Source organism: Nanorana parkeri, unplaced genomic scaffold (assembly GCF_000935625.1).
Source record: "Nanorana parkeri isolate BGI_ZX_2015 unplaced genomic scaffold, ASM93562v1 scaffold1182, whole genome shotgun sequence".
NCBI lineage: Eukaryota > Metazoa > Chordata > Amphibia > Anura > Dicroglossidae > Nanorana > Nanorana parkeri.
In genome coordinates this window covers 193146-202151 of record NW_017307450.1, presented here as the reverse complement: position 1 = coordinate 202151, position 9006 = coordinate 193146, and the positions used below count along the sequence as shown (strand labels likewise).

At 44.4% G+C, this 9006-nt stretch overlaps 1 protein-coding gene across 1 annotated transcript in view; it reads left to right on the top strand.

Moving 5' to 3' along the window:
- The first annotated feature begins 8745 nt into the window (after positions 1-8745).
- The window catches only part of ENPP7 (ectonucleotide pyrophosphatase/phosphodiesterase 7), a 28300-nt gene continuing 28039 nt past the window's right edge, over positions 8746-9006 (top strand). Inside the window, exon 1 of the mRNA XM_018568389.1 lies at positions 8746-8986. Coding sequence (XP_018423891.1) covers positions 8746-8986 — 241 coding nt within the window. The remainder of the gene's footprint in view (positions 8987-9006) is intronic.

Below are 9006 nucleotides of genomic sequence, written 5' to 3'. Positions count from 1 at the left end.
AGTGCAAGGGGCGGGGGGGGGGAGAACAAGTGCCGGCTTCCTCACGCTACATTTAGCTCTGCTTTCCCAAAGCAGGGCTAAATGTAGAAAGTAACTTACCGCCCCGCCGCCCAGAACTGCATGTTCCGGGCGTCAGGGGATTCCACAGACGCTGCTGCCCATCTGCGCCCTGCCGGGCCTCGGTGGCCTTGTGGGGAATCCGGGCCTGTGTGCACCCCACTCCCTCCATTGCTGCTGCCGGCTCTCCCAGGCTCTGCTGTCCTCTGCGGGCCGAGGAGTGACACAGCTGGACTCTGTGGCTGGATCGAAGGGGATCAGCACATTCCAGTGGCTGAACTCCCCTCTGATCACTGAATGTGGGAGTGATGTGTATTACATCACTTCCACTTTCAGTCTGGCTTCTGCTGTAGCTGGAGAAGTGGCAGATCTCTGCTTCATCAGCTTCTCCATAAAGAGGACCTGTCACAGTATATGTGCTATAACATAGGGGTCTTATTAGCCCCGTCCTCTGCAGCGGTCTAAGGTCCTGTAAAAAATCATCGTCTATACAGTGGGGGGAATTTATCAAAACTGGAGCAGGCAAAATCTGGAGCAGATTTGTACTGCAGCCAATCAGCTTCTCTGTTATTTTCAAATCTTCCCGGAGCAAACTGATTTTTTCCATTCATAACTAAAGGTGCCCATACACTGCATGATTCTCGTACGGTCGCACTTCTTTTGTCTAAGGAGCATGCTAGAAAACCAGCCGAAAATCGTACGATTTTCGGCTGGTTTTCTAGCATGCTCCTTAGAATGATGCTCGGGAGACAAATGCCGAATGGGCCGGTGAGCGCACGCGCACACTGCCCGTTCAGCATTGCGGTAATCAGAAGCCCGCCCCCCAGGGGGACGGGCTTGCAGTGATCACAAGTACGATCTGCCTGTCCAAGATGGGCAGATCGTACGTTTTTTTAAGTACTTTACAACCATCGCAAGACTAAGGTCTTGCGATGGTTGTAAAGTGTATGGCCACCTTAATGGGGTGAGTGAACCAGAAAAAGAAAAACACAACACACAAAAAAAAAGCATTAACACTTTATAACACCTCTTTATTATTATCCATTAAAAAGTCACATGATTAAAAGAAAAAAAAGATCTGTTTTATTATTTTTTCCAGAACATGTCAGGAGGAAAAGGTGCACACTGGGAAGGAAACTATGGCCCAAAAAGCTAGTTCTCTCCATATACTGTTGTCATCAGTAGAGAGAGATATGACACTGTGGCATCCTTGTTTAAACAGGCTAGTGTGTTACAATCTCCAGAGTCTTCTACAAAGCAGCAACCCATTCCACATAGTGCGCAGTAGAGTTTGGATATTCAGTTCTAAACAAATTAACAAATTGTCTAAGGGCTCATTCAGATGCGTGTGCACGTCCGTACAGTGTGCACTCCCGGAAAAAGACCCGATCCCGGAAGGGACATCTTCAATATGGGGGGACGTGGCTGCACGCAATTACATGCAGTCACATGCACACCCATACCTGCACATGTGCGTGGATCCGGGTGCCCGACTTAGACGCACACTGTCTGCGCCCAAGTGCAGGCACCCAGACCTACATGTATGTGCAGATATGGGTCTGCGTGTGGCTATGTGTAGTTGCATGCAGCTGTGTTTTCTCATAGGGAAACACAGGCTGCAGCACACAATTACACGCAGCACCTGTTACTTCCAGGATCGCGTCTTTTTAGGGGCATGCATACTTATATGAATGAGCCCTAATGATTAAAATACTTCACCGTTCACCTCCCGTGTTGAGTCCAAAGTGTATGTGACCACACTAGTGTCAAGAAAACGGTTATTTTCCTTTCCCAATGCAAAAGCTAAACTTCAGGCAAGTTTCATATTTCTGCGACTCATGGAGACTTTGGAATTCATTTTAAATCAAAAATTGTGTATTGCTGGCTGCAGATACAAAAACAACCACTAGGTGTCATAAATGAGTAAATTTTAGTTTGCAATATATACTTTACTATCAGCCACAAGATGTCACCATTGCCTTAGCTCTGAATTAATTCCAGTGTAAGCTCCTGAGACAACCATTAAACGTTTCTATTATCAAAGAAATGCTAAGGCCTCGTTCACACTAGATCAATGCGTTCCGGCCCGATTCTAACCAGAACGCACTGCCTGCGGTCTGGTCCGGTGCGAACAAAATAGTGCTTGCAGCATTTTGTTTGCACCGGACCGCAGGCATAATGTGCCTTGTGATCCCATGCGGCCGATCACATTGTGGCCGGAGGGTCTGGCTACGGGGCCATTCACTTACATGGACCCCCTTCCTGCCCCACAAGAAAGTAAGCCGTTTGCATTGCGAGGCAGTGCGTTCTGGCTAGAATAGGGCCGAAACGCACTGCATCTGGTGTGAGCGAGGCATCAGGATCCATTCACACCACATCCAGATTACCTCCAGACCAGACTGTTTCTGGACCCAAAATGCATCCCAATGTATCCCTATGCTATTTCTGGCCACAGTTCCCACCAGCGCAGTCCATTCCGAAGCCCGAAGCCTAGCGCCGAAGCTTGCGCTTGATGTACTTGTACTTGGGCCTGAAAAAGTGGCATCGGGACATCCCTAATAAATATATATTGCTCCACCCAGGATTGAATAAACCGCTATATGTAAAATGTGCTCCACCCAAGTCCAGATGGTGGCTATTAGAGCTAGAGGTTCTGCCACTGGGGCTGAAGGGGGAACGACGCTGTTCATCCCCAGGTTTGATGGAGGGGCACACGCTGCTGCCAAAGTGAGAGTTGAGTTTTTCCAATGGGAGAATCTGCCTCCAGTAGCAATTCCTCTTCCTCCTTACACTTCTATTCACCACCTCTTCCCATCTACTGTCCAATCCTAATCCCATTACAATTCCACATCCGTAACTGGCAAGCAAGTCCTAGCCTGGCTCATTTCACCATTACCCAGGCATTTTGACAGTCGGCAGAGCTGACTGCCAAAATACAATAGCCTCAGCAGTTGTTAGGAATCTGTTAGATTGTTTTCTGTTCATCCTAAAAGCTGAATGAAAAAAAAATCTAAAGCAAATGTAAATGTTACACCTTCTTGTAGTTTTAAATGTGAATGAGGCTAGACTTGGCGAAAACCCAGTTCATTTTGGACAAACCCACTCAAAACTCTGATTGCCACCCCCTCTTAATGGCCCAATCAGTTGCAGAGAGGAGCAATCCCTTCCCCCACAGCTATGCGGCACAGTAGAGTGGGGAATTCCTCCGCCGCCACTGATTGGGTCGGGAGGAGAGGGTGGTGGTAACAGTTTTGAGCGGGTTTGGCAAACTCAGGAGAAACTGGGTTTGCACCAAGCCTAGCCTCATCTCTAGTTATAAGCAAACTGACCAATAAGTCAGGCGGAAGGTGGTTATAAACTTTATCCAGTCTTCAGACAAACATATAATTCATAAATCATTGCCTGGGGAGCTATGTGCTCAAGATTTTCTGCTCATCAGACAGAACCAATAAAAATGATAAGGCAAATTAAATGAGAGAATCTTTGATTTTCCTGATTCGGTTACCACGGTGTACTAGTTTATCATGTGATTAGGCCACAAGCTGGAATGCATCTCAATGTGAAACATTCCTGTTCAAAAGTTAAATAGTCAATACAGAGATAATGATAATGCTATAAAACAAGAACCACTCTGTTCCACACAAGGACAAGGTCAGACAAGATAAAGACATTTCAAGCCCTAAATGAACTCTGGTATTACGTAACTTAGATATGAAGATACTTCAGAAGCTAACATCGTGCCTCCCTTTTAGATTGTAAGCCCTCAGGGGCAGGGTCCTCCTTACCATCTTGTCTTGATTTGTATTGTGATTCTAATGTCTTCCCTATATTGTAAAGCGCTGCGCAAACTGTTGGCGCTATATAAATCCTGTATAATAATAATAATAACTGGGATCATGTCTGGCTTCAAAAATATATTCTATACATTTCAAAAGACTTCAATGTTTTCTACAATCATTATGAGATTATGGGACCTTTCTATAAAAAGTGTAACTGATATATTTCATGGGGAAATGTAAAAACAACTTCTTTCCAGTAAATGAATAATATAATTCTATGTGGACATGATATTTACACCTCAAAGAATGCTTCTTTAACCACTTCAAGACCGGGGTGTTAAACCCCTTCCTGGCCAGGCCATTTTCCAGTATTCAGCGCTGCAGTACTTTGACTGACATTTATTCCGTCATGCAACGCTGTACTGAAATTAATGTTATACCATTTTTGGGGACAGATTAAGCTTTCTTTTGGTGGTATTTAATTACCACTGGGGTTTTTATTTTTTACTATATAATGAAAAAAGTTCCGAAAATGTTGGAAAAAAAAAACCTGTTTTCGCTACTTTATGTTATAAAAACATTTATCAGTACCCACAGGCTGAGCGAAAGAAATGGATTGCTGTATGGCCAGCTTAACTGCCTCAATGTAGCCATCGTGCTTTCTATAACTTTGGAAAGCTTTGCTTCCACCTGTTATCTCTGGGTGACACATTCTAATGAAGAATTTAAAATATATAAATATCAAGGGCTAGTTCACACCAAGTGCGGAGCAGGTGCGGAGCAGAGCAGTTACAGAACGGATCAAAACTGCGTCCAATGTATTCCAATGGTACTTTGGGCTCTAGTTCACAGTGCAGCGTTCAGTTCCAGAGCAGGTAAAAAAAAAACCGCAGCAAGCCCTATTTTTCCTGCTCTGGAACGCATGCAAACGCATGAAAAACACAAGCAAACACCCTGGAACGGACTGATAGCCCAGGTGCGGAGCAGAGCAGTTACAGAACGGATCAAAACTGCGTCCAATGTATTCCAATGGTACTTTGGGCTCTAGTTCACAGTGCAGCGTTCAGTTCCAGAGCAGGTAAAAAAAAAACTGCAGCAAGCCCTATTTTTCCTGCTCTGGAACGCATGCAAACGCATGAAAAACACAAGCAAACACCCTGGAACGGACTGATAGCCCATTTTAGGCAAAAAAAAATATATTTTTTACAAAAACGGCCCGGAACCCGGCAAAAACGTGGCAAAACACACTGCACTGCATGTGCAGAAACTCATTCAGATCTGGTCTACATTTGGTGTGAACAAGCCCTTAAAGAAGTATTGTCTGTGAGGCTCACAAACATATAAGAATGGGCTCTGGAAACATTTTTCATATTAACCTTCACTGAGTGTGGCTCGGGGTTAATTTTCAGTACCATAACCTCGAGCCACACTCGGGATTACACAGTAGCGTTACTCACCTTGTCCCTCGAGCCGCGCTGTGTCCTGCGGCCGATGCCGGCATCCGTCTTCTGTCTTCCGTCCCTTGTGAGCGTCCGCGTCGCAGGGGGGCGGAACCGGCGGGAATAAAAAAAAATCGAACAAAAAAAGGAAAAAAAAAAAAGAAATAATCAGACCGCCAGGGAGGTTAAAGAAGAACTATAAGCAAATTAAATCATAACCCTTGCAGCATGGCTAGCTCTGTACTGCAAGGGTTAAGTGCTTATTTTGTCAAAGGTGCTAAAATAACAGAGGTGTACTCATCTGAACCACAATCCCATCTCTGAGCTAGATCGGTCTCTTCAGCCTATCTCCTCCTCCACTCCAGATTGGAATGGCCCTCGGTGTCCTCATGTCCCATACAATGTATAGGAAGTGAAGACTTACTGGACGTTAGATCGCCAGAGTGGAGGGGGAGCAACGCTGCAAGGACTGTCCTAGAAGCCAGGCAGGATCGAGGTTCAGGTGAGTGTATCTCTGTTATTTTCACTCCCTAGACAGAATGAGCACTTAACCCTTCCAGTGCAGGGGTAGCCCCACTGCAAGGGCTAAGATTTAATTAGCCCGGAGTTCTTTAAAGGGTTAAAGAATGTTTTTATAAGGAAACAATTTTTAAAACAATGCTACCTGAGTAAACAGATTTAACCTTTGCTCGATGAGTCAATTATCAGGGGACTGTAGCTCTCATGTATGATACTGTAGGATGCGATACGTACACATATCTATAACTGGTAAGTGTGTGCTCTTTGGTGCACATGGCTAATGGGATTAAAGTTGTACAAGAAGAGGAGAGTCACTAGACACATGCTACAAAAGGACAAAGTCAACAGCAAGGCGGTATCAGTTATAGGGTATTTACTGTACATATTAGTTAATGAATGTTGTTTGATTTGTTCGCTTTGTAGGGTTTGCACTGAATTCGGACATAAAATACTTCACGCTCCTCTCCCCCAACCCAATGCAGAATACAATTCTCATTTTCTAGTGTAGCTCTAGCGGAGAGGAATACCATCCTTACAGTGTAGATCCACTTGTTCAGGCAAATTGGGATAACACCTACATTCAGGGCTTGAAAAATGTTAGCGTGTTTCACCAGTGAGTCAAAAATGTCACCAGTCAGCATGACCGGACTATAGCCTTGCAATTTATGTTAAAAAGTTTTAGGGACACATACAGCTTTTTTTTGGGTGGTATATAATCACCACTGGGCAGGGGGGTTATTTTTTACTATATAATGAAAAAAGTTCAGAAAATTTCGGAAGAAAAAATGTTTTCCCTACATTATGTTAAAAACATTTATTCTTACCCATATTTTTGGTAAAATATAAAAGACGGGGTCACGTCGGGTAAATAGACACCAAACATGCCAAGCCTTAAAATTATGCCCGGGTCCGCAAAATCGCAAAAAAAACTACCACACCGAAAATTGGCCATAGGCGACGCTTCAAACGCTTTTACTGCTCATCAGCTCAGTGTTATCAGTGATTAATGGCCCTAAAACTATTGCTCACACTGCGACGTTCGCGGTGATATGCAACATGTGCGGCACAATAGGTGCAATTGTCATTTTCGATAGGCGTCCCCATCGTATGTTTGCGTGTTTATGTGGGGGGCGGGGGACTTTAAAAAAATTGTTTTTTTGGAGAGTGGTGAGAGACCAGGGAACATCTGTTCGCTGATCTCCCCTGTGAAGAATTATGCTAGCCTCTGAAAATTCTCAGACGAACAGAGGCTGCATCTAATTAGCTGCTGTCCCAGTTCAGGTATGCTGATAGTGGCACACCCGCCGCTGGCAGAATGCAATAGTTCACAGGGCTGAACAACATGAAAGTGTATGGCCAGCCTTACACTAGAAGTGATCAGCTCTGATCCTGCGACTGGAAAAGAAACAAATCAAACACATAACTGATAATGGACACGGCAGTCCATTATCAGTTCAATTTTTACCTACCTTCAGAAAAAGAAACTATTTTTTTATTGCATTATATGTGACAGTATGTATTATACGTACAGTATGCCCTATCCTTATACACAATTCATTGTAGTTTTATTTTATAAAAACACCATAGCAGTAACATCTTATGTACACTATATTGCCAAAATTATTGGGACACCCCTCCAAATCATTGGATTCAGGTGTTCCAATCACCTCCATGGCCACAGGTGTATAAAATCAAGCACCTAGGCATGCAGACGCTTCTACAAACATTTGTGAAAGAATGGGTCACTCTCAGGAGCTCAGTGAATTGAAGCGTGGTACCGTGATAGGTTGCCACCTGCGCAATAAGTCCATCCGTGACATTTCCTTGCTACTAAATATTCCACGGTCAACTGTTAGTGGTATTATAACAAAGTGGAAGCAACTGAGAACAACAGCAACTCAGCCATGAAGTGGTAGGCCACGTAAAATGACAGAGCGGGGTCAGCGCATGCTGAAGCGCACAGTGCACAGAAGTCACTAACTGTCTGTAGAGTCAATAGCTACAGACCTCCAAACTTTGTGTGGTCTTCAGATTGGCATAACAGCAGTGTGTAGAGAGCTTCATGGAATGGGTTTCCATGGCCGAGCAGCTCCATCCAAGCCGTACATCACCAAGTGCAATGCAAAGCGTTGGATGCATCATGCTTCTCTGTCTGGCAATCCGATGGATGTGTCTGGGTTGGTCGGTTGCCAGGAGAATGGTACTTGCCTGACTGCATTGTGCCAAGTGTAAAGTTTGGTGGAGGGGGGATTATGGCGTGGGGTTGTTTTTCAGGGGTTGGGCTTGGCCTCTTAGTTCCAGTGAAGGGAACTCTTAAGACATCAGCATACCAAGACATTTTGGACAATTTCAAGCTCCTAACTTTGTGGGAACAGTTTGGGGATGGCCCCTTCCTGTTCCAACATGACTGTGCACCAGTGCAGAAAGCTAAGTCCATAAAGACATGGATGAGCACGTTTGGGGTGGAGGAACTTGACTGGCCTGACTTCAACCCGACAGAACACCTTTGGGATGAATTTGAGTGGAGACATGCTAGCCCGGCCTTCTCGTCCAACATCAGTACCTGACCCCACAAATGTGCTTCTGGAAGAATGGTCAAACATTCCCATAGACACACTCCTAAACCTTGTGGACATCTTCCCAGAATAGTTGAAGCTGTTATAGCTGCAAAGGGGGGCCAACTCAATATTGAACCCTACGGACTAAGACTGGGATGCCATTAAAGTTCATGTGCGTGTAAAGGCAGGCGTCCCAATACTTTTGGTAATATAGTGTGTATTTCTTGCAGAGTAAACATTGTGAAATGTTGGTTCCAGATAGGTATTGATCCATCTGCATTGTAAAGATTGTAATAGATTAGATATCAGGGCAAACTTTGTTCTCAGATATTATAATTCTATGAAACTGAATATCAGTTGTTCACTTTCCTTCCTGGCCCAGCTGCAGTGAAGATGTTAACTCTGTGCGCACTGCTCTCTTCTCTTGTGTTATTGAGTACATCTGTCCCTTTTCCAAAGACACAGAGAGCTCCCCACAAGCTCCTGCTCATCTCTTTTGATGGCTTCCGGTGGGATTATGACCAGGATGTAGATACCCCCAATATGGATACTATGAACAGGGATGGTGTAAAAGCAAAGTATATGACACCGGCATATATCACCATCACAAGTCCTTGTCATTTCACCCTGTTAACTATTAAATAATGTATTATT